The sequence below is a fragment of the Chlamydotis macqueenii genome, chromosome 10 (genome assembly GCF_036417535.1).
Source record: "Chlamydotis macqueenii isolate bChlMac1 chromosome 10, bChlMac1.mat, whole genome shotgun sequence".
In the NCBI taxonomy this organism is placed as follows: domain Eukaryota; kingdom Metazoa; phylum Chordata; class Aves; order Otidiformes; family Otididae; genus Chlamydotis; species Chlamydotis macqueenii.
Genome location: NC_141565.1, coordinates 12,196,442 through 12,219,401, shown reverse-complemented (window position 1 = coordinate 12,219,401; position 22,960 = coordinate 12,196,442). Strand labels below are relative to the sequence as shown.

At 48.0% G+C, this 22,960-nt stretch overlaps 1 protein-coding gene across 2 annotated transcripts; it reads left to right on the top strand.

The window, feature by feature from the left end:
• The first annotated feature begins 2,623 nt into the window (after nt 1-2,623).
• On the top strand, nt 2,624-18,630 carry KLF15 (KLF transcription factor 15). 2 transcript variants are annotated; one of them, XM_086755890.1, is made up of 3 exons: nt 2,624-2,655; nt 9,364-10,471; nt 16,581-18,630. In XM_086755890.1, exons 2-3 carry the CDS (start codon nt 9,429-9,431, stop codon nt 16,747-16,749), a joined length of 1,212 nt encoding a protein of 403 aa, XP_086612016.1. In that variant the 5' UTR covers nt 2,624-2,655; nt 9,364-9,428; the 3' UTR covers nt 16,750-18,630. The 2 variants fall into 2 exon arrangements, with proteins under 2 accessions (XP_086612016.1, XP_086612015.1); XM_086755889.1 differs by lacking the exon at nt 2,624-2,655 and adding an exon at nt 4,680-5,007.
• Nucleotides 18,631-22,960: the final 4,330 nt, after the last annotated feature.

The window sequence follows — 22,960 nt, the reverse complement described above, 5'->3', positions numbered from 1 at the left end:
ACATCCCTGGAGAGTCTGACAGGCGTTTCTCTTCTCTCCGTGTCCCTGTAACTGTTCTGGTGCTGAAAGCTGCAGCCCAGCGGAGCTCGGCCGGACACGGCCACCAGCTTTGTGGCACACACAAGGGATCTGTCTGCAGAAGACTAATTAAAAAAAAAGTAAATCCCAAAATATAATTTGAACTTCCTTTTAGTTTTTTTTCTTTGCCTGACAATTGTTGCTTCTTTTATAGGAAAAGAGCAGCCTCCATTTGTGAATCAGATGGAAATGGGGGAGTAATCGCTTCAGCCTGACTAACTCTTGTTTTGCCAAGCGGCCGGTTGCTCATCGGGTTACTAATGGTTTGCTGCTGCAGTAAATTGGGAGCAGCAAGTGTTGGGGCAGAAATACCACAGGTGACCTCTAAAGACAGCAAAGTGCTTACCCTGCGCAGCACGATCCTCTTTTTGCCCATCCATGAAGTTCAATCACTTTCCCTTCCAGTTCCCTCAAAAACGAGAAGTCACGCGTAACGCAGAGCTGCACAAACAGCATGTGGAAGATGAGAAGACCCGAAGCAGGGAAGGTCAGTCTCTGTACAGCCACGTCTGGAAAGGCAAAGTGTGGGCAGAGCCAGACAATTTTGAGGTGTAAACTGTCATGTGCGGAGCAGGCGAGCCTTTTGCTGCCCTTCCCACCTTTAATGTGTCTGTGCTATGTGATGTAACACCTCAGGAACAACTTCAGCCTACGGTTTCTTTTTAACTTTGTAATGCAGTGCTGTTATTATCTCCAGGCTTGAATGCCGAGGTTTATTTGCCTTTCCTGACTGGATCTTTAGCACACAGCCATCAGACAAAAGCCTATGAAAAGAACCGTAACTTTACATTAGCACCGGTGTTTGACTGGGCTGTAGGAATGCTAGAAAGGTTGTCCGAGCAGGGGAACCAGTCTGACCAAAGTTCTCTCCCAAAAGGTGGCAAAAGAGAGAATGGAAAATTCCCAAGCTGGACCAAGGGACAGAGGCAAAGTAGATTTTCAAAGGACTTGGCAAAGATGAACAGAGAAAAAAATCTCTTAGTGATGCACAAAAAAGACGAGGCAGGGGAAATGACACACATCTTTTGTAGCAGGGAACAGGGGCTCAGTTTTGCTGCGGTACCAAATAAAGGATGCTGATGTGAGGCATCGCTTGCAACTGCACAAAAATCATCCCCAAAAGCCTATCCCAGCCCAACAGTCATTCCTGGTTCTCATGAAAAGTTGTCAGCCAAACATGATCAGAAGTTGTTGTATTTGTCTAGATCTGTGCATTTCTCCTGCTGCTAATAGACGCTCGTAGCGTTTCCAAAACCTTGAGCAAAGCGTAGATGTGTATCACTTTGCTTGCACTGTCATGGGGCTCCGAAGAATTAATCAGCTCACAGTTTGAGAAGTGTATTCAGATATCGTGGAGGGCTGGAGAAGGGGCTGAGTCTGCCCAGAGGCTGGCACCTACCATTGTAGCTTATAATTCTCAATTTTGGTTTAAACCCCGAAGCGTGCCTGCAGAGCCCAAAGCCAGGGCTGTGGTTCAAGGCCCTCACAGCAGACTCATGGCTACAGCAATGTGATCATCCCAGGAAAGAAAATTTGGCAGATAAAATCTCTGCTCAGGAGAGGTGCTGTAGACAATGAAGCTGCTGACACATTTCACCAAGGATGATCCCAGATCCGGGCTTCAGGTGACAGTGACTTTGGCATGGTATCTCATTATTCTCTGTTGTACAATGACGGGTTGGTGCAGAAGTTAAATTCTTTATGCTGAAGTGAAATGTCAGAGCTTGTGCTGTTGTATATCCTGTTTGTTTGTTTGAACATGTCCTTTCTCTCTGTCTAGCAATTTTGTCTGGGCAGAAAAAGAGGACTTTGGATATTTGTCCAGGGCGTCCTGATGTCCGACAGCCTGGTCAGGGCAGTCATTTCTACAAGAGCGCTGGACACCCAGAAATGCCTAAGGCGCAGTCACTAAACATGTGCACAAGGGCTTTGCTGGAGTTTCCTGGCACAGCTGATCCTATGCGCACGGCAAAGGGGAACTGGACATGTGCAAAAAGTTTGGTGCATCCAGAATTTGTCACATAGTGCGTGAGCGAGCGAACTCAGGTCAGGGGTTCATCCCCAACACTCTGGACTCTCTTCAGACACTCTGTGTTCCGCATTTTTAGGTTGTTTTTTTTTTTTTCAGGAAAATCTCAGGGAGAAATACAGAAGCTCTAGTTACACTTGTCTGCTAATTTCCATTGTGTTTCACCTCCCAGTGATCGTTCTTGCCTTGTATTGAACAGGTACGATGCTCTGTAGGGTTCTGCAGTGCAGCTGAAGTTACTCATCCCTGAGCTGAGCAAAGCGACTGTGAACTGAACTTGTGCTTTTCCATCCCATGAGTGTCCTTGGAGTCAGACTGACAAGCTCTTTACCTGCTTTAACAAGTTACTACCTGTTTGTCGAAGCAACTGGTCCACTGCAGATGTGAAAAAGCATCGGATCCTCCTCCATCTCAGCGTGCAGCAGCACAAGAGCTGGTGTCAGCACAAGGGAAGGTGGCTGGACATCTCCTCCAGCAGCAGCACGTGTTTGGATCTGCTTGAGCCCACTGAAAACATCTCACCTTCCTACTGCTACCTTCAGTAACAGGTAACGGCACAGTCCTGTCGCTGTGCAATGGGCAAGGCACCCAGCCTTGAGTGGTTCTTTCAGGGAAGCAGAAAGACCTAGGACCTAGGATGGATGAAGCTTGAAAAGCAGAACAGGGCCACACACCATTTTATTTCCATGTAAGGTGAATAGTAAGGAATTTCACTGCCTCTCCAGCAATTTAGGGAAAGTCAGGAACTACTGCAACTAAAATGTAAGTGCATGTCTTTTGTACATGGAAAATCAAAATTTAGAGAAACCTCTATTTTGTCCCAATGCATATGTAGGTCATAATAACCTTAATAAAGATTGTAACTTTCGGTTGTTTTTATGGTAATAACTATCATAAGGGAATTTCACATCTGCACAGATGGCAATTTAAATTCCATTTAAGCCCAGTCTTGGGGGCTTGCGATTTTAGCTGCATCAAGCAAAGCTTCACCTACTTGGGGAACAAAGGGTTTTTCATTGAGAGAAAATCTATTTTGGGTAAAAATATTCCAGGCCAGCTTTCTTACCGATGTAATGCTTTTTACATCAGTGAAGTTACACTAATACAGAGTTTGGCCTTGATGTTTCTGTACAAATACAGTATCCAGGAATTTGAAGAGTGTGTATTTATGCATTATTCATCAAGATAACATGGGGAGGAAGAGTGAGGTCTGTGCATGAGAGCAGAGCCCTGAGTGCCCCGGGGTCCTTTGGCGATTCCCCGTCGGGTGGGGCAGCACCTGCGGGGTGACCCCTGGGCTGTTGCTGGGCCGTGTCTGCCATGACTTGTGGAGGCTGAACATCCTCTTGGGAAGAGACCGGTGTGTGTTTGCCAAACTGTGAAATGTGTTACTGGCAATTCTGAAGCAATGCAGGCTGAGGATATTTTTGCCAGTTTAAGGCACTGGGCTGGAGTTGAAATGAGAAGAGGCTGCGGCTTGGTTCTGCCACAGACATTTGGGTTGACCCTCTATACGTCAGTTTCCCCCATAAAATCACCAAATTACGATAATACTTAATTTTTCCTGCAGAACAGCAATTTGCAGCTCTGAGGTCCGCAGTTCCTCCGTGGGAGAGCAGGGATGGTGCCCTGTCCCATGAAGCCCTCAAAAAGGTGCACAGACCCGTTGTCACAAGGCTGCTTTCTGGTACCCCAGACTGCACCTTCCCAAGGATCTGAAAAATGAAAAACTGAATTTGAAAAGCCACTGACTGAGCCGAAAAGCTCAGCGCTGCTGCAGCTGGCACCCCTGTGTGCTTCCTCAGCTGGGCTTCACCTCTGCAGGAGTGAAACATGGACTCTGATCCATGCCAAGCATCACGTAACTGTAGTGCGTATATATAATAAACCAGTGTATGTAGTGATATAAAAACCTTGTGATAACTGTAATAACCCTGGAGGGTCACCCCAAAACCCAGTACTTTCCAGCATGCTGGAAATCACCCCACCAAGTTCCAGGCAGGCAGGCAGGAACAGGGCAGGAGTAGGGGGGTGCGGCATGGGACTTGCACCCCCTCCAGGGACTTGCGCCCCTCCAGGAGCCTCTACATGTTCAGAGCCTTGCACACTTGAGAACCGTGCAGCCCTCCAGGGATTTGCACGCTTCCAGAGCCTTGCACATGGGCTCCGAGCACCCTGGTCTGGTTGGAGATGTCCCTGCTCCTTGCAGGGGGCTTGGACTGGGTGGCCTTTAAAGATCCCCTCCAACCCAAACCGTTCCGTGATTCTGCGTCCAGAGCCCCGCACACACGCAGGAGCGAGCACCCCTCCAGGGCTTCGCACCCTCCCGGGGGCTCGCCGATGGGCTGAGCACCCACCCCCCCCCCCCCCCAGCCCCGCCCCGGGGGCCGGGCCGGGCGGTGCGGCGGCTCCCGTTGAAGCCGCTCGCGGTCCGGCCCCCGCCGCCGCGGGGCCAATGGGGGCGGCGGACGCGGTCGAGCCTCTCCCGGGCCTCCCCCCGTGCCCCCCCCCTCCCGCCGCCGGGCGCCCGTCCGCTGAGGGGGGCACAGAGCAGCGGGAGCGGGGCCGCGCTCCGCACCGCTCCGCACCGGCCGCCGGGGCTTGCGCGGGTTGCCGTGGGGTCTTCTGTGTTCTGGCGTTGCTTTTTAAATTTATTGGTGTTTTTGCATTTATATTTCTGTAATTACTTTCGCGTTTCTATTTCTCTAATTAATTTTGCATTTTTATTTCTGTAATTATTTTTACATTTTCATTTCTGTAATTATTTTTACATTTTTATTCTTATTTTTGTGGGGTTCTTCTGTTTCTTTTTGCATTTTTCTTGTTGTTTTTGCATTCTTCTGGTCGTCCTCGGCGTTCCCCCCCCCCCGCCACCCTTCCCGGCTTGCAGAGGAGTTCAGGTAAGGGCGTGCGCAGGTTTGCGCGGGTGCGCGTCCCGCCGGCGTTGCCCCCCGCACCCTTTTGTCGCAGCACCGTCGTTGAGGGGGGACACGGGGGGGGGTGGTTGGCGATGTTTGTGTCGCTGTTGCCCGGTCCCGGGGCAGGTGGAAGGGTAAATTCCCACCCCCCCCGCCCCGCTCGCGGCCGTGCAGAGTAGGGTGCGCGGCTGCTTTCGGGCTGGAGCTGTGCGTGGTGTGACAGGCGCGCGGGGGGGGGTAATGGTGGGGGGGTTACTCCTGGTCATTGCGACCTGCAGACCACGCCGCGGGGGGAGCCCGAACCCTCAAACCCCCCTGACAAGGGATGGAAGGAGCAGGAAAACAATGAGAATTATAAAAAAAAACCCCAAACAACCCCAAAACTCCCCAAACAAACAAGCCTGGCTGTGCTTGTCGTGGGGTGGGAGTTTTGTCCCCCCTCCCGGCCCGGTTTCACTGCCCAGGCGGCCGGTGCTGCGCGTTATTTCAGGGCAGCAGGGGGGTGTGCTTGGGGGCTGCACAGGCAGCACCCCCTGCAGATAAAGTGCTTTCTCTTATGGAAACCAAAGTTTGAGGCGGCGGGGGGTGGAGGATGATTTCCAAAAAACAAGGCTGTGGGAATGTTTCTGCGGCTTCCCAAAGGCGATAGTGTTGGAAAAAAGAGGGGGAGACCCTAAACAACCCCCCTTCTCCCCCACCCCCCGTGTCCAAGGAGCAGCGTGGCCACCTTGCACAAGGGAGGAGAGCAAATGGGTTTTCTGGCTCTTGGCTTCTTTTTTTTTATTTTTCTTTCTTTTTTTTTTTTTTAGTTTCCCCCTCGTGCTTTTCTATTTTAATTTGTTCGAAACGCTGGGCCTGGTTCACTGCCTGGTTTATGGCTCTGTCCGTGGAGCAGGAGTCAGGCTGAGCAGATTTAAAATCTTCTAGGGAACGTGGAAAATCCCTAAAGAGATTAGTTCTAAACTCGAAAGAGCTGTAGCGATACACGTAGAAGTGACAGCGGATCTGAGCCCGTTTACCACTGTGCTATCTGGACTGACCGTCCTGAAATGACAGGCTGGGACGTACGGTCCCGTGTTTCAGCAGGTTCCCCGGACTTGACATTTTAATGTCTGACTGTGAGTCAGAATACGCCATCTCTGTTTTTAAGGAGGTTTTTTTTGTTGGCAGTTTTTTTTTTTTTTTTTTTTTTTAGCCGGTGATTAGATGGACAGGTTTTAAACAGAAAAACGTGTTTCTAGCAGAAGGGACGTCATCACGACCCAGGGATCACTTAAATGTTGGAGGCCGTCGTGCTGCCGTGTGCTGTCGGGCAGCTGCTGTATTTCACTCCAGAAGCGGCCGCTTCTCAGTGGCTTGGGCACTGAGGTCCCTCAGTAGGTGCTTACATTTCTAACGCATTTTCAGGGCTCCTAGAGATGAAAGTGCTTTATATAAACAGCATCATTAATTTTCATAGCTTGTGTAGCCCTGCTTTTCTTTTTGGTTTTTGTTTTTTTAATCTTCTGGTTTTGGCTCTATCTTCAGGCAAAGTAGGGATGAAAGCTTTTTGGTTGTTGGTCTGGCCTTTAGGATAAAATATAGCCTAGGCCCGATCCTGCATTCCAGGCATTCCCCAAAATCTTCTTGGCTGCTCTGCAAGTTTTGAGAGTACGCAGAAAGCAGATCTGGCCCATAACGTGCCTGGATCTATTTGCCTCTGACAGTTCCCTCTCTTCTTAAAATGTCTCTGGTTACACCAAGTGACATTGCTCCTTGTCAAAAGAGACGGGGAAATAAGCATGCTGGCAATTTTCCGCTGAGGTACTTTGCTCACAGCAGTTGCTAGGAGTTTGTTGGTGGTTTTTTTCTCCTTCTTTTAACCCTTATTCAAATTAGGGTTTAGTTCTATTCCCAGTGAAACATATGGATATTTTGTTATGTGGCTTCCTAGTTCTCGCAGGCATTTAAAGAAAACTTGACTTATTTTTAAAAGAAAAAAAGAAAAACCCACAACAGACTTTACCAACTGCTTTTGGTGCATGCTCTCTCCCTGTGCGCACAGAGCATGCCAGCTTTTCTTAGAAAAAACCCACGTCGCACTCCAGATTTCACTCACAGCACCATTCTTCAGAAGTTCAAGCTGGAACAATACAGACATAGGAGGAAGGATCAGAAACCATCTGAGGGCAAGGCCTCCTTTCTGCCCCACATTTCACAAGCCAGGCACCAGTTTTTGGTGCGAGATAGAAACAAGCTGCTTGGGTGAATTCTGACTGGAAGCCGATACAAACTTCTCGGAAGCAGATTGTGTTTTCTGTTTCAAAGCTGGGAATAGCTCAGCTCTGGGACTTCTGCTGGAGAAACTTTCTGTCACCATAGAGATTTAAAAAAAAAAAAAAGTCCTATGCGTTCAGCTCTTCTCACTCTTCACTTTTACTATAAGAAATGATTATAGGCTAAGGTCACAAAACACAGCCACTAACCTCTGTCTGAACTTCCTCATGTTCGGCACATGTGGGTATTTCATTATCAGTTCAGAGGCATAGCTGACTGACAGGCCACGCATACCAGGAAAATGTGCAATCTTACTTTTAAGTCTTTCTTTCAACCTGCCCCCTGCTTCCTCCATGTGCGTATGAAGGAGGAAGCTGTATCTTTAAGAAATATGTTTTTCTCCCTGTTTCCTGTGAAATATTAATAGATGCTGCCCATGGGATGGAGCTCTTTAAAGGTGTTGTGTAAAATGTCTTGCGCTGCGTTCGCTGCAGCACTGAGCACATCAAAGCCTTCTGATTTTTTTTTTCTCCAGAGAAGGCAAAGACGGGGCAAATTTTTGAGATCAGGCAGCAAGGATGCTCTGCGATAGCAATAACAACCATCCCCTTCCCTGCACAAAACTGGGAGCTATTGACTATTCATGGCAAAGCGTCCAAAGCGCAGCGGCAGTGCCTGTGGAAAATGACAGCGTGTAACAAGATTGACTGGCATTTCCTTCACGCTGGGTCACATGCCTCCTAATTCACACACGCACAGAACCTCATAGGCTGATCAAATGACTTCTATCTCTGCAGTCCACATACCTTCCACAGAAAGAGTTGTTTTATTATGCACATATCCAGCTCTGTTTTCAATCAGTCACCTTGAGCGAATGACTGAGGGCTAGTGTTCGCTCCGTCCGGAGGTCTCTGCGTTTGCTCTCTAAGGGGCATAGCCTCCCGCCGTAAGCAATTTATTTCATTTTCCTCAGAGGGGAAGAAAAGAAAGCAAATACACAGATGCCCCTCCTGCCTTCCCCTCCCCAAAAACCTTTCTAGGAAGTTTGCTTGGCTTAACTGGGAAAGCACTGGACAGTCACTGCAGTCGGCGGGCACTGTGGTGGGCTGCTGCACTAGGAAGGATGGATTGTGCCCCTGTGCCTCCGCGGGGTTGCAGCGGGATTATGGCTCACGTGAGTAAGGGCTTGCGGGATGCTGCCCGCTCGCCGCCTCGACATGGGGCGAGGGGAAACCAATTGCGCGGCTGTCTGCCGTGGGTCATGGCGGATCGAGATACGAGGGGTCCGTACGAGCTCTCCCAGTTTAGCAACTGGCACGAGGTTCAGATCACCTCAACCTCCGTACCCGGAGAAAGAGGAGCATGGAGTGATGAGGTGAAACCAGCCACAGGCTGGCTCACCAGGACAGGGTAATTAGCTCAGCGCAGTGCCAGCCCTATTAAGGGCAGTGCAGGTGATGATGACGTTGGCACACTGATTCACTACCTCTGGAGGGGAAAATCCGCCTAGTAAATGCTGAAGCACAGTAAATATTTTTGGCTCCTGACAGATTGATCCTTGCATTATGCTGATTAGCCTATATTTGTGGAACTGAGGAAGTTAAAAATAAGGATGGTGGAAAGCTACAAGATAAGGACAGGATTTGCATTTTATGGCCACTAGCAATAAACTTAATTTTTTATTTGGTTTTTTTTGGTGGTAAAAATTTGAACACTTTTTTCTTTCCCTCCCCATTCCCTTCTTTGGCTGTAGGTTTCACTGTTAGGTGAAAGCCCATAATTTATTTTCTCTTGCCAGTAATATTCTGGAAGGGAGCTGTAAATTTAGAGCGCACGCAGTTGAGAAATGATTTCTGAAAGAATTCTTCTGCAAATACGTGGTGCAATCCTGCAGAACGCTTCAGCCCTGACAGTCCTTAGGGGGTGGTATGGACGTATCAAAGCGTGTAGCAGCATGTGTACGCAGTGAGGCTGGATGCTTTTGACTTTCCTGTGAGCTAAAGGGCTTTACGAGCTTTAGTTCATGGAGATAAATGATTAAACCGACTTCTGACTGTTGCTGTTTTGTTTTCCTGCTCTCAGGCTCTCACCTGAACTTTCACCACCTGGTATATGCTGTTGGGATATCCATAAGAGATCGCCCAGGAATGGTGGATCACTTGCTGCCTACTGATGAATCCTTTTCATCTACGAGGTCTTCTCTTGGATACTTTGGGGACATGACAGCAGGGGTGAGGTCCTACCAAATGCTGCCCTCTCCCCTGTCAGAAGATGACAGCGACTCGTCCAGCTTTTGTTCTTGTTCCAGCCCTGACTCCCAGGTTCTCAGCTCCAGCTATGGAAGCACATCCAGTGCAGAAAGTCAGGACAGTATCTTAGACTACTTATTGTCCCAGGCATCTTTGGGGAACACCGCCGCATCATGGTGGGACAAAAGGAGACTTCAGCCGATAGTGAAAGAGGAATACTTTAGGTTGCCTGAGTTTGCAGTGGATATGGAAGACTCTGGACCGTTTCAGCCCACGCTTGAGGAAATTGAGGAATTTCTGGAGGAGAACATGGAGTTTGAGCTCAAAGAAAGACCTAAAAGTGAGACCAAGGACTTGAGAGCTTGCAGCCAAGTTTCTGTTGCTTCGCTACAGCAGAAAGACCATATGTTACCCAGCGCTAGTTTAAAAGAGGGTAAAAATGAACAGTTGAGCAGCTCAACAGAAGGTGGCCAAGCTTCAAATGGAGGAATGTCTCTGGAGAATGGGATACCGGTTATGCTCCAAATTCAGCCTGTACAGATCAAACAGGAGTCCAACACGAGCCCTAGTTCCCAAGGACCAGCACAAGAGAACATTAAAATTGCACAGCTCCTAGTCAACATCCAAGGACAGACATTTGCCCTTGTGCCTCAGATAGTTCAGTCATCCAATTTGAACTTGTCCTCTAAATTTGTCCGCATTGCTCCTGTCCCTATCGCTGCCAAGCCAATTGGGCCAGGAGGCATGATCCAGGGTCAGACAGGAATCATCATGGGTCAGAAATTTCAAAAGAACCCTGCAGCAGAACTCATTAAAATGCACAAATGTTCTTTTCCTGGTTGTACCAAGATGTACACAAAAAGCAGCCATTTGAAAGCCCACCTGAGGAGGCATACGGGAGAGAAGCCTTTTGCGTGCACGTGGCCGGGTTGCGGATGGAGGTTAGTACTGGGGTGCAGTGCTGTTCTCCTACCCCCCTACCGCTTTTTTGCTCACTCGACTTAACTTGCCGAGCAAGTAGGCTTGCACTCTGATTTATAAACTGTTTCTGTTCCCAAAACTTGTTTGGTTGGTTTGATAATTAAGACTTTTTTCTTCCTGTTAGGTAATCTAGGGGCTTTGATAAAGTAAATAGCAGAGCATCACCTGCTGGCACCAGCTGTTTAGGTGTCTTAAAAATTTAAAAGTAGTCCATTGTAATTTGTATTTCATTCCAAGAGGGTCAGATTAAGCTGAGTACCGCAGGCGATACCTTGCCTTCACGTGGGTCTGGTTGCAGCACAGCAGCTGCAGCAGATGCTCAGCTGGTACCAGCTGAGGGCTGTAAGTGAACTGGATGGTTTAGGGCAGAATCACCGTGCGTGGCTCCAACTGCTTGGGGCTAAACATGATCACCGAAGGGCTGTGACAAGTGAGTGTGGTTTAGAGCAGCAGTATTATTATTCTGTGCAGTTTCGTAGAAAATGCACTTCATCCCACTCCTTCTGGAAATGCTGGCAGCGACACTCCGGCAAGCTCTGGGTTTTATTCTCTGTGTTGATTCAGAAAAATGTGTGGGTGCCACTCAAAATTGCAAAAAGCTGTCAGATGTAACAACATAACCAGAAGGCTGAGGTGGAGTTAAGCGTTGCTTGAATGGAAGATTGCAGGTTTGATTGAGCAAAACATTTTGCAGAGGCTATATCTTGATGTTTATTTTTAATTTTTTAACTTTATTTTTACTACTAGTTGAGAATTTAAAACTTTGTTAAATCAGCTTTTTATTTTAAGGAAACTTTAACGGAAGCCTTTCTCCCTTCTTTCCAATTAGCTGTATTACTAGCCTGCCTGCTGGCAAGCATTACTACACAGCATGATGATGGGAGAAAACAAAACCTTAACTCCCTTGTATTAAATTAAACCAGATTTCTTTCAAAGAATATTCTGCAGAGCTTCAGCGAGCAGTGTCTAATGAGAAAATGGGTTGTGAACATGAGGAACAGGCGAGGTAAAAAGTAACAGGAGAGAGTTGTGTAAAAGTGCAAGTATGTGAGACGTGCATGGGTTAGAGATGGCTGGATTGGTTTGAGGGAAAAGGTCAGAATGGGGCTGAATCCTCTGCTCCTGAACTGGACCCTCATGGAGGGACTGAGGAGATCAATGCAATTAATTTATTTGGTGGTTCTCTTTCCTGTTTCCCAGTCTATGGTAGTTCTACAAACCAGTGGTGATTTTCTTTTTTCTTGTACTGGTGGCACTTTCAGGAGCCGGAGGGATGCGCTGACGTGAAAGCCGTGTTATTTAGCTGCTGGGTCCCATCAGCCACAGGCGGGTTTGCTGCTGGCCTGCAGCAGAGGCACTCACTCCTTTCCGTTCGATGGCCAGAGGACGTGAGCACAGGCAGCAGATGTGCCTCCTGCCTGCGGACGTGCCTGTGGGTGCCATGTTGGCTTTCCTTGGGCTGGGATGTGAGCAAAACTCTCCTTTTGGTGACAAAAGCATGTGGCGCGCGAGGGCTTGTCTGATCCACGCTGAGATTTATACCAGCACTCCCAGTGACTTCTGTGGCTCGAGGTCTGGAGCCTGAAGTCTTGTCTGTGGGTGACCTTCTCCAGCCCTGTCTTGTTACAGAGCTGGTGTTTTCCAGGCTGCAAAACCAAGGGGAACATTTAGGAAAAATTTGAAGTGCTAAGGGATGGAGATTGAATTTACGCTAGTGTGCCTGCCTTCTCCTGGCGTTACAGCGAATGGTGTGGAACAAAAGCAGGAGGCAGGTGTAAGGTGAGCCAGGAGAAGTGCAGGTCCCACAGCCTGGCGTGCCCTGAACTTTCACTTTCAGCCAGCCACAACTTTTTGAAGATGAGCAACCCAACAGGGATAAGACATTAATCACTGTCGCGATGAGGAATGTGTGTCCTCTCCACAAAGGGCTGCCAGAGGGGCTTTTCAAACTCTCTATTGCTGTTTGTCATGTTGCATTTCACAGCCCGGGCTGGTACCCCAGTCCCCCACACCCCAAACTGCAGAAGGACTCTGCTCTGAGAGGGGAGGTTTGCAGCCCGCAGGAGCGGTAGCTCTTGGGGACCTGCTTCCTGCGCTCACCACAACCTGTAGCGCCGGCCTGAGATTCCTGCACGTCCCCTGCACGCTGCCACCATGTCAAAGGCCAGACCCAACTGAGCGCTGAGTTGCTCAGTCCCCTTTCATCAGTCGAGCCTGTTTACCTTTTCCAGGAGTTCAGTGAGAGCTGTGATCTCACATGACTTACGTCAAATGCATCTGGACTCTCTGTTCCCAGTTTTATATCATCTCAAATGAATTTAAGCACTGGAACGCTGCTGGGCTCTGCTTTCCCCACCTTTCCCTGCATTCTTGCGCTTGTGTATTTGTTTTTTCACCAAAGACACTTAAGGTCTGAGCTCACTGAAGATGGTCATTTCAAAACCAAAACAAAGTGTTGCCTAGCACAAAGTGGCTGAGCTGGGGGGGGGTTAAAGCTTTCCCAGTGATCCAGGCAACCCTGCCATGGAGGACTTGTATGCTTTAAAAGCACCAGGGTAGGGGTGTGCACACCACAGCAAACCCTTTCGCTGACCCCTAGGACAGCTGGAGAGCCCCAGGCACCTCCCTGGGGAGGCTGAACCCTGCTTACCTGGGCTCTTCCTCAGCACGGGACAGGAGCTGTTTTCGGCAGGCTGCAGAGAGGCGTCCGTACGTGGCCGGTGACCCGTTGCGTTCGATACCCCGCTGTACCGGTCAGCGTGCTGATCCATGTCATGCCAGCTTATACCTTTAGCACGTGGCAGCCTCTGGTTAGTGCTGCTGCTGAGACGGCCCTGGCCAAAAAGCTGAGCTGCAGCATGGGCTGGCGCCCACAGCCGTATTACGGCACCAGTCAGGAGCAGCCCTCGCTGGTGCAGCAGCGTACGAAGCTGCATTTGTTGTAAGGCCTGGGGGATTTAGGCACTCATGTTTAAATGCCCTGCTGCATCACCGGGATGCAGGCGCTTCGCTGCAGCTGGCTCTGCAGGTGACAGCGTGCAGGAGAAGTTCTGCCTGGTTTGGCAGGGAGGGTTTAAAGGCTTCAAGTGCATGTGGCCGGGAGCATGTATGGGACTGGGTGAGCGTGGTGAGGACCATGCATGGGACAGATCAGGGCAAGCGTCTTGCAGTGGCCTTTTTTGCTGGTGCTGTGTAAAAGGGTTCACAGGTGCACAGGAGGTGTGCTGGTTTACTGGATGCTTTTGGGATGGGCAGGATGAATGCAGAGCCTCCCCTCCAGAGGAGAGGTACAGCTTGGGTCAGTCTCAATGGCTAGTGGCCATGGTGGGGACCGCGGAGTATTAGGCTGAAGCTATTGGCCTTTCTTGCCCAGTGAGCCACAAAGTGATGTCCTCGTATGGCCGGGAGACACAGGACATGTCCTACACATCAGAGAGTTCTAGGATTTGTCTCCAAGGGAGGTGTAGTTACAGGTCCTTTGGGGTCCCACCAGATAGAGGATGAAGACGACTCTTCTAGTTGCTGTGAGATTGCCCAGATCCCTCCACCTTCCTTTGAAAGGAGGACTCATTTTGGAAATGGCAGTGACTTAGGATAGCGAGGTGTTCCCTGGGGATACCTGGATTTTGTTTGAATTTGGCATTCCACTGGGGATTATTTGCAGTTTTCTTGGGGTGATCTTAGTGCCAGAACGTGCTGCAAATACCATTTCGCTGCAGAGCCAGGCCACCGACTTCCTTGTCCTAACCTTTGTGTTGTTTTTTTTTTTGTAAACACACCGACAGCTCGAGGTTTATTTCTGTGGGCTCTGTAAGCTGATCTTTTCTGTGACTGCTGGGGAACAGTATTGCAACATTCCTGCCTCTTCAGCTAAGGACATCGTTATGAGGCAGAGTGTATTTTTATCGGATGAACTCATCCAAGCTCCCAGGGTATGAGCAGAGCTGCTCATTCCTGACATGTGCCTCTTTCTCCCCCATCATCCATGCAATTCCCATCGAAATGCACTTGCAGAGCTCTTCTGCAGGATTAGCCATGTGCTACTGCACTTCTGTTGCAAGTGGTGACCTTAATGGCCAAGGACATGGAACAAGGCAACCCGGCCACATTTGGTTTTACTCCTTTGGGTGATAAGCCTGTTTATAAGATGACGGCTCTTTGGAAAGGCACTTTTCCCTCTCTGCTCCCTGTTTTCCCACCACTGGCAACAGGTCCCTTCCTTGTCCAGCTCTGAGGCCCGTGGAGGCAGTCTGCACAGGCAACATCCTGCCCTCTCCAGAAAGATGCTTAGGCCCATTCATCCATAGCTCTACAAGAGCATCCCTCCAGGGATGTGGCACGGGGACTGGCTCACTTCTAAAGACTTGGGAGAAATCCCTGACCCTGCTCCTCCCAGGTCCAGACTGTGTTTTTTGGAAGCCACAGCTGGAAGGAGCAGGGGTGCTAGAGAAAGCAAATGTGTAAGTACTAGGAGTCAAGGGAAGCCTCTGTCGTAGTCTTTATGAAGAAGATGCATCTCAGACAAGGACCAGTTGATGGCTCCATTAGGGCATCTGCCTGTTGCTCTTAACGGTGAATTTGACTCTTCCACCATGGGGATACCAAAACAAGGAAAGGGAGAAAAAGCAAGAGAATGGATGAAGGAGTGTCCCCAAGAAATGTCTGTAGGAGAGATGTGTCCACACTACACCTTACCCACAGCGAGTATCTGCATCTGCTTTGTGCTGGCTGAACGTTCTTCACCAGACTGAAGAGCTGTGGGAACTCAGGAAACTGTTCCCAGCTTTCCCAGTGCCTGTGCCCTGTTCCTTAGCTGGTGGTGGGAGATCAGAGCTAATGAAAACCTTTATGTGGAAACTTATTTTTCTTGCATGAAGGACTTATTCATAGGAATACAGCAGTCCTGGTTTTCCCCTTTTCATAAAAATAGCGTATTCACTCTGGTGATGTGATATTTTGCTCCAGAAGGGCACATTTTTCTACATGTTCTTTCCGCCATTTATTCAGTTAGTGCCCATGACTTCATTTATTTATGTAAATAAACAGCTGATACCATTTCTTGCAAGCTCTCTTTCTGTGCCGCTCTTTGTTACTACTCTGGCAACAAAACACTTAATTGCCCTTTGTCAGGCAGCAAATTTTTGTACCCAACTGGACAGGGCTGTTGTAGTGTGACATTATTAATTAACCCTGTGGCTCCCAGTCACATCCAAGCTGGAAATAGAGCCAGCCCTGCTGCTAAGACCAAAGGATTAGCTGATTTGAGTTCAGTAAAACCTGTGGGATTCACGGTGGCTATTTGGGGATTTTTCTGTGGAGATGGAAGGTGGGAAATATCGAAAATTGAAATGACTCTGGAAGACAATTTTGGTAATTAAAGGCTCAATCCTGATTTGAATTTACCCATGAAGTATCTAAGCTGATGGCCATTGGGGCCCACCTGGATTTCAGCTGTTATGATGTTGAGTATCTCTGGTACTGAGATGTTAATGTCTCTTTATTTAGCCTGCAGGGCCCGTACAAAAGCCACTTTTTCAGCTGGATCAGATAAGCCATGTAGCTTCTGGGTAGCTATGTCCGGTTGTTATCTGGGGTCCTTGTCAAACGAGGTGCAATTACTGGATGTCCGTTGTGCTTGTGTCAGTGGGAGCTTGGAGCGGTCATCACCTGCGGGATGTTGGTTGTTATTTCTGCTTGAGGAGGGTCCATACTTGGATTTGCAGGAGAGAGGTTGCGGATCAGGCTTTGAAGGGGACTAGCAAAGGAATCCAGAGCAGTGCTGATTTGGTTGTACCCATGGTTTTGGGCAATGTTGGTACAAACATTGCCTCTATGCATTGCTTTGAGTCCAGAGATGACATGGAATGAGGTTGATTGTGTGTTTCTATCACTGCTGCTGATTGCTGGTTGGGACCAGCCCAGCCCTGTCGTGTGTCCTCTTCAGTGTGGGCGTTTGGGCTTTGCCACAAGCAGAGTCTCCCAGTGGCCTGAGGGGACTTCTTTTTTCCCACTCTGAGAGACAGCAACGTAAAAACTCATTTATCTGAAAAGGCTTCTCTTCTCTTGCAGGTTCTCCAGGTCAGATGAGCTGTCCCGGCACAGGCGCTCCCACTCGGGGGTGAAACCCTATCAGTGTCCCGTCTGCGAGAAGAAGTTTGCTCGAAGCGACCACTTGTCCAAACATGTCAAGGTGCATCGGTTCCCACGAAGCAACCGCTCTGTCCGCTCCGTGAACTGATTGGTCCTGCTTTCCCCTTCCCGCCCAGCCATCCTACAACAGCTGATGACAACACTTTGCTCACTATATTTCTAGTGATAATTTATTTGTCTCTACAGAACCGTCAATGCTGTTACTTGATACCACCATGTCTGAGTGTCCCATGTCCTTTAAAGATTATTTGAGAATGAAGTTCTTCTTGGGTCAGGGGAGGGGAGCGCTTCTTCCTTTTTTGTCTTTTTTTTTTTTTTAAGGAAATTATTTTCCTTTCCTTCTATCTTTCCCTCCTTTGCTGCTGCTTCTTTTGGAAATTACAGTGTTTTATTTTTAGCTGTTTTCTGCTGCACAGGAAAATGTAAGAGTTGCTTGCTGCTAGTTAATTATAGCCCTGGCATTCCTGAGGGCTTTGCTCATGTACAGGCCATTCATTGTGAGTTTTTATTAAGCTGCTCTATTTGTCCACTTTGGAAACAGCAAATTCCTTTTGAAATGAAAACAACTCCTTTGTTTTTGGGTTGCCTGAGCCAAGGATTTGTAGGGGCTGGCCATAGGAGGAGGAACAGTGGGAGCTGGGGACAGGGAGAGGCAAGGCATGGAGAGCACTGGAATGTGCCTCCGTACCTCTGGCTTCTCCAGCTCGCATTTACCTTTTCCTTGGCTAGGGCTATATATAAATATTTATGTATATATATTAATACATACATATATATATTTTTGAGCAAAGGCATATCCCAAGCAAACCTGGAAGCTCAGGCTGGATGAAATGGCTTGGAGTGGAGCCTTTTGGTGTGGCTGAGCGAGTATCGCGTGCATGCTTCTGTCCTGTGCTGCCATGGGGGTGAAAGGATGCCCGTGCAGCAAAGGAAAGGCTGCTTTCCTTTGGCTCTGGTTGGCATCATCCACTGTTTTTAGCAGAAGAGCTGTTGTCTCATATGTAAAGCAGCAGGGAGCCATTTGTGAGAACGGCTGAGCTCTGTTCCCATCTCCGCTCGCGTCCTCTTGTGTGATCGTGGGGGAGAAACCAGAGCACCAGCCCCGAGGTGCCTGGTGAGCTCCGGGCATCCCAAGCATCCACTGAGAGTCAGCGCCTCACTGGCTGGAGCTAGGTGTCCGTTTGTCCGCTGGCCAGCAAGGTCTTGTTGTAGGATGTACCTGTACCTGGGGGAGGATGGGAGGCATCGTGGCCTGGTGGGACGGCACCGTTAGGTCTTCTGTCCAAGGGTGATCTTCAGTGCTCATCCTCCTCTTCCCGACAGCCATGTCAGAGCTCCATGCAGCTGGGGTGGGCGAATGGGTGAGAACAGTAGCCAAAAGAAACAAATTTGTGTGGTAGCTGGCTAAGAAGGGAATTTAAACAAATACTGAGATGGTAGCAGGCAAGTGATTTTGTTTGTGTTTCTTCTTCTTGTTTTGTTTTTCCTTTTGAACTCTGACAATTGTAAGAAGCTTTAGAAGAAAATAGAATTCAGTAATTAGGAACGATTTTATAATGGATGTTGCATTTCCTTTCCATTCGCAGACGGCATCTGTTGGTCTTTTTGTTGGCAAAATGGGAAATAGGAAACTGCGATTCTAGCGCTAGGCAGAGCGGGAGCCTGCGCTGTGCAAGAACAGCAGGTCTAGCGAAAGCGAATGCATTCCTTTTGTCCTCTAGAAATTAATATAAATGAGCTATCATCTATTGACTGGTTTATATCACATCCTATGAATGTATGTAAATAAAACTGTACATAGATGCATATCTATATAAAATATCTTTTAATAACATATCAAAATTTGTGTAAATTGGAAACAAAAATACCTATAAAGCCAGTGTACATAAGTTACAATTCTGTATATTTTCTTTTGTTCTTCATAAAAATATATTTACTTTGACAATAAAATGAAAATGGAAATTTTAAATCCCTTCTTGAAATTATTATTCATTAATTTCCTTTGTAGCCAGCTCTGTAATCAGGACATTAGTGCTTGAAATTTTTATTCACCTGGACGTAACTTTTCAGGTGCTGGGGAACAAGGAGGTGACTCAACAGATCTGAAGTTGCCTTCAGAAGTTTTTCTCATCTCAGAAAGTTCTTGGGAGGCATGAGATGTCTCGGCTCTCCCGTCGCTGGAGCCCTCACGCCTTGCCTGGCAGCCGCACTGCGACCCGAATGCCTTCTGTGGTTTCTGACCACTGTGGAACAGGTCTGCAGCTGCAGTAAAACTGCGGTTAATAAATTAGAGTGTGCAGGTTTTGAGGAAATTCAAGCTCTAGTGGTTAGTGTGAAGGAGGAAGGGCTTCAGAGGCTGCTTAAGACTGTGACGGTGACTCACTCTGTGACCCAGGACAAAGGACTCAATTGCCATGTACTGCAGTTCCCTTTCTTGTAAAATGGGGATAATAACGCATCATGGTGACACTGTGGGACTTAATTTACATTTGTGTGATCCTTGGATGGAAGGAGCAAGCAATAAGACCAGTAGTCACAGGATTAGATTGTGAAAGAAAGGCTCAGCCCGGCGGAGGTTTTGGTGCCAAGGCACATCAGCTGGCTCTTCTGTAAATCCTATGTCTGCAAGAGTGATGTGAAGCATCTGTGGTACGAAGCATGCCTCAGGCCTGAGGAGAAGACGCCCTCTCTTGCAACATCCATTGCTTCCCATTTGCAACAACAGGGGCATGAACATGATGCTCTTGTGATCTCCAAGCTGGGACATCTCTTGCACTGTGGTTTTGGTTGCTTGGCCTCCACTGGAAGAAGAAACCATCAATGTTATTGGTGTTAAAATCACTTCAGAGTCTCAATGGGAGCAATGGTGCAGTGGGTCCAGATCTTCTCCCTGCAAGAATCACTCTGAGACGAATAGGCACTTAGGGATTAAAGTCTCTCCCTGATGAAGAGCCACCAAAACCCACCAGCTGGTGAGCCAGAGATCTCCAGACCCCTGATTATTTTTCCTAGGAAATTCCTGTGAGTCTGGCAAGAGGACCAAGAGATGTGTCAGAGTAAGTTCTGTTCACTCTGGGTTGTTGTTACCTCCTGAGATGTAGCCTGAAGAGCAGAGTCCTAAGGACAGCTGTTTTAGGAGTGCTAGTCGCGTACACGCTTTAATTAGCAAGCCTGCACCAAGAGGATCTCCGATTCCCTTCTGTTCTCACCCTGTCGACATCAGACATTAAACCAGCTGCTTTATTTTAACGAGCATCTCGGTCTCCTCCCCATCTCGTCTGGAGTTCTGATATTGCTGTAGCATTGGGCAGTTCACCCTGCAAGATGCTTGGGACAGAAGTTGTTATCTCTGCAAGAGGCAGTACTGAAACCTGGAGTAATGCAAAATACCTGCTGTTGGAGCACAGCAGTGCAGAAACCTAAGATCTAAGCCATGTTTTAGCCTGGAATATTTTCCATGAAACACTTATTCTCTCTTTCTTTTTTTTTTTTTAAATTTTTTTTTCTTTTGTTTTAAGTGCAGTTTCTGAGTGTGCGTTGTGTGGATTTTTCTGGCTAATACCTGTAAGGAAATTTAAGTTTATGTAAAAGTTACAACATTTTGTTCTGAAGTCTAGGGACGTGTTTGCTGTGATAGGAGAATTAGTTCTGCATGAAAATGAATGATGTTTTCAGAGGTTTGTCACCAAAAAAAAGTAGAAGTTTCCAGAATAAGATTTGGATGTTTGTTTTATGTGGAATTACTGGCCTTCCTAGGGTGTGCTGATTCATGAAAAAAATGTGTCCTTGCCTTAAGCCTGATTGCTCTTTAGTCACCTGAAGATAACTATATATTTAAGTGCTTTGATGCAACAACTGTAGATAAGTTTATTATGTCCCTGCTTCAGCAACTCTGCATGGTAAAACACAGCGTGGCATCGTTATACACATGCATGAATCTCATTGACTTAAAATACCCACAACTGAGTTTCTGAGGTGTGAATGGACACATGTGTAGTGTTGGAGCCTTCACATAATGGTCATAGTCTGGTTCCTAACACTTGCAAGATCTCTTTAAGTTTCTAAGAGGTTTTACTGGCAGTTTCTGACTGTCCATAGTCTGTTCGTCAGAGCTAGAGGTGAAGGAACAATGTCATGAAAGGTGAGGAGCCGTCAGCTGGGAAGCTTGTACTTGAGGTAAGGACTAAGCATAAGGAATAAGAGTGAAGTGATATTTCTGTAAGGTGACCTGACTTCTGTGACCTGTGGCTAAACGCAGAGCAGTGGAGTTATGTGTCTGAGACCACAGAGCAACGCAGAGGAGAAATGGGAACAGAACCAAGAACTCCCACATCTCCTTTGCCCCAGACAGTGGCACAGACCACACACATCAATAACGCACCGCAGGTTATAGAAGGCAAAGAGTAATAGGAAACGTAAGTGAGACATCAGATAAGCAAAGAAAGGTAAAGACGGGGCATGAGATAAAGTCAGGCTGCACTGTTAACGTCTACTTTTGGAAAGGATGCCAAGGAGAGAGGAACGAGAGCTCGCTTGCCAGTGTGTTGCACTTGGGAGTCACTGAGGTAAAACACTCTAAAAAGGATCCTGCTCCCCTGACATGCGTTACGTGGGGGAGCTCAGGGAGCTGCACCCCTGCAGAAAGCAAACCAGCCCATCAAGCAGGGTGCTGTGACGAAAGGTGGCCAATCTGGCTCCCTGGCATGCTTGGGCTTAGACCCTGCAATGTTTGCAACAGTCCCCGGCTCCTCACCCTCCTCAGGGGTGTGTTTCCACTTAAATCCTTCTGCCAGGAGCCTTCTCCTTGTCTAAATGGCCACTATACATTCAGTCCAAACAACCAGCTGACTCCAGCACAACGCCAGTGGCAATAAGCCAGTGTTAATAATTACCTTGGGCCCCTTGGGTTATGTAAGCCTGGATGTGCCGTGCCATGGGCTCTGGGCTCAGACATGCCCTCCCCATCTGGGAGAAACACCAAGGACCTGCCAGCACACAGAGAGCTGTTTGGAGCCAGCTGGGATTTTCCTTCTCCCGTTTTAACAGCACCTATGAAACCCGTTATCGACTCAGTTCAGCGATTACCATGCTTTGCTTGCTTGTTATCCAGGGACATTGCTTTTAAAGAATGAGTTGTGCTAAGCTGCCACTGACTTCGGCACAAGCCAAAGACAGTGACTGCCATGGCTTCTCCAGGGAGAAAATTTCCCAGTTCAGGCAGGGATCACAGATCCTGGTGGTTCCTTGGCTTCCCTTGCTCATTTCTTCTGGGAAATCTGTGATATTGCAGCTTTCGATCTTTTATCCCATAGGTTTTAGTTTTGTTCTTGGTTGTTTTTTGAGTTTTTTTGGTTGGTTTGTTTGTTGTTTTTTTTTTCTTTTTTTGTGGGGTAGGGGTGTTTGAAGGTGTGTGCTGTGTGAAAAATAGATATTGTGAAGGATCTCCTAGCCTTAACATCTAGTGTGTGTTTGCATACAGCTAGAGGGATGGGACGTAATGACTCTTCTGGTAAAATGATCCTGTATCATGAGGTTTGTAGCTCCTCAGTGCTCAGCATTTTACAGGTCTGAGCTTCAGTCTGCTCTGCCAGCTCAGTGCATTTCTTCCTCCAGCTGGAGCTGGAGCACATCCTTCATCTCTTGCCGCATTCCCTACCTGAGTATCACTTGTCTAATGGTTTTGTGATTCGGCTGACTCAAAACCCATGTAAGGACCTGGTCTACAGAGCTAAGGCTGGATGAACTTTTTAGCCCTTGGCAGTCTGCTGTGGAGAGCTTTCACCAGCTCCCCTATCCTGCCCCATGGAGCGTGCATCTTGCTGAGCATCTTGCTGAGCCCCAACTCGCTATTTAAGCGTCTTGTGGTTTAGAGCAACATCTGTTGAGGCCATCACGAGCAGAGGGCAGTGTTTGCATCTCTGCTGAGCACAGCAAGCCAAGGTGTTAGGTAGAATGGGAGTGAAATACATGAACGACAAGTAACTGCTGGGAAAGCCAGCTCTCCTCTTGCTCGCATTGGTCATGCTTGGTAACTCTTCCCCTGCTCATGTTGGAGTCGTAACCATCCAGAAAGAAAGAGAGAATTGAGGTGAATATGGTGATAGTTTTCTGGAAGGGAGCAGAGCAAGGAAAACAGAAAATGAAGCAAGTTATAGCATAAAGGGCACTGTTCTGTCTTTTCCACCAGAAACAGCGTGATGGGCTCTTTTCACAGAAAGGGCTCTGCTTGTTGGGCAGGAGGAGGTCATCTGCGCTAGCAGCCAGTGTCCGAGCAGCTGGTGAACACTGCAGTGGGGCAA

Bases quoted from the DNA above. Each gene is read 5' to 3' on its own strand.
- KLF15 (XM_086755890.1), top strand. From the start codon at position 9,429: ATGGTGGATCACTTGCTGCCTACTGATGAATCCTTTTCATCTACGAGG. The intron at 10,472-16,580 runs GTTAGTACTGGG...CTTCTCTTGCAG, and splicing joins TGGCCGGGTTGCGGATGGAG to GTTCTCCAGGTCAGATGAGC.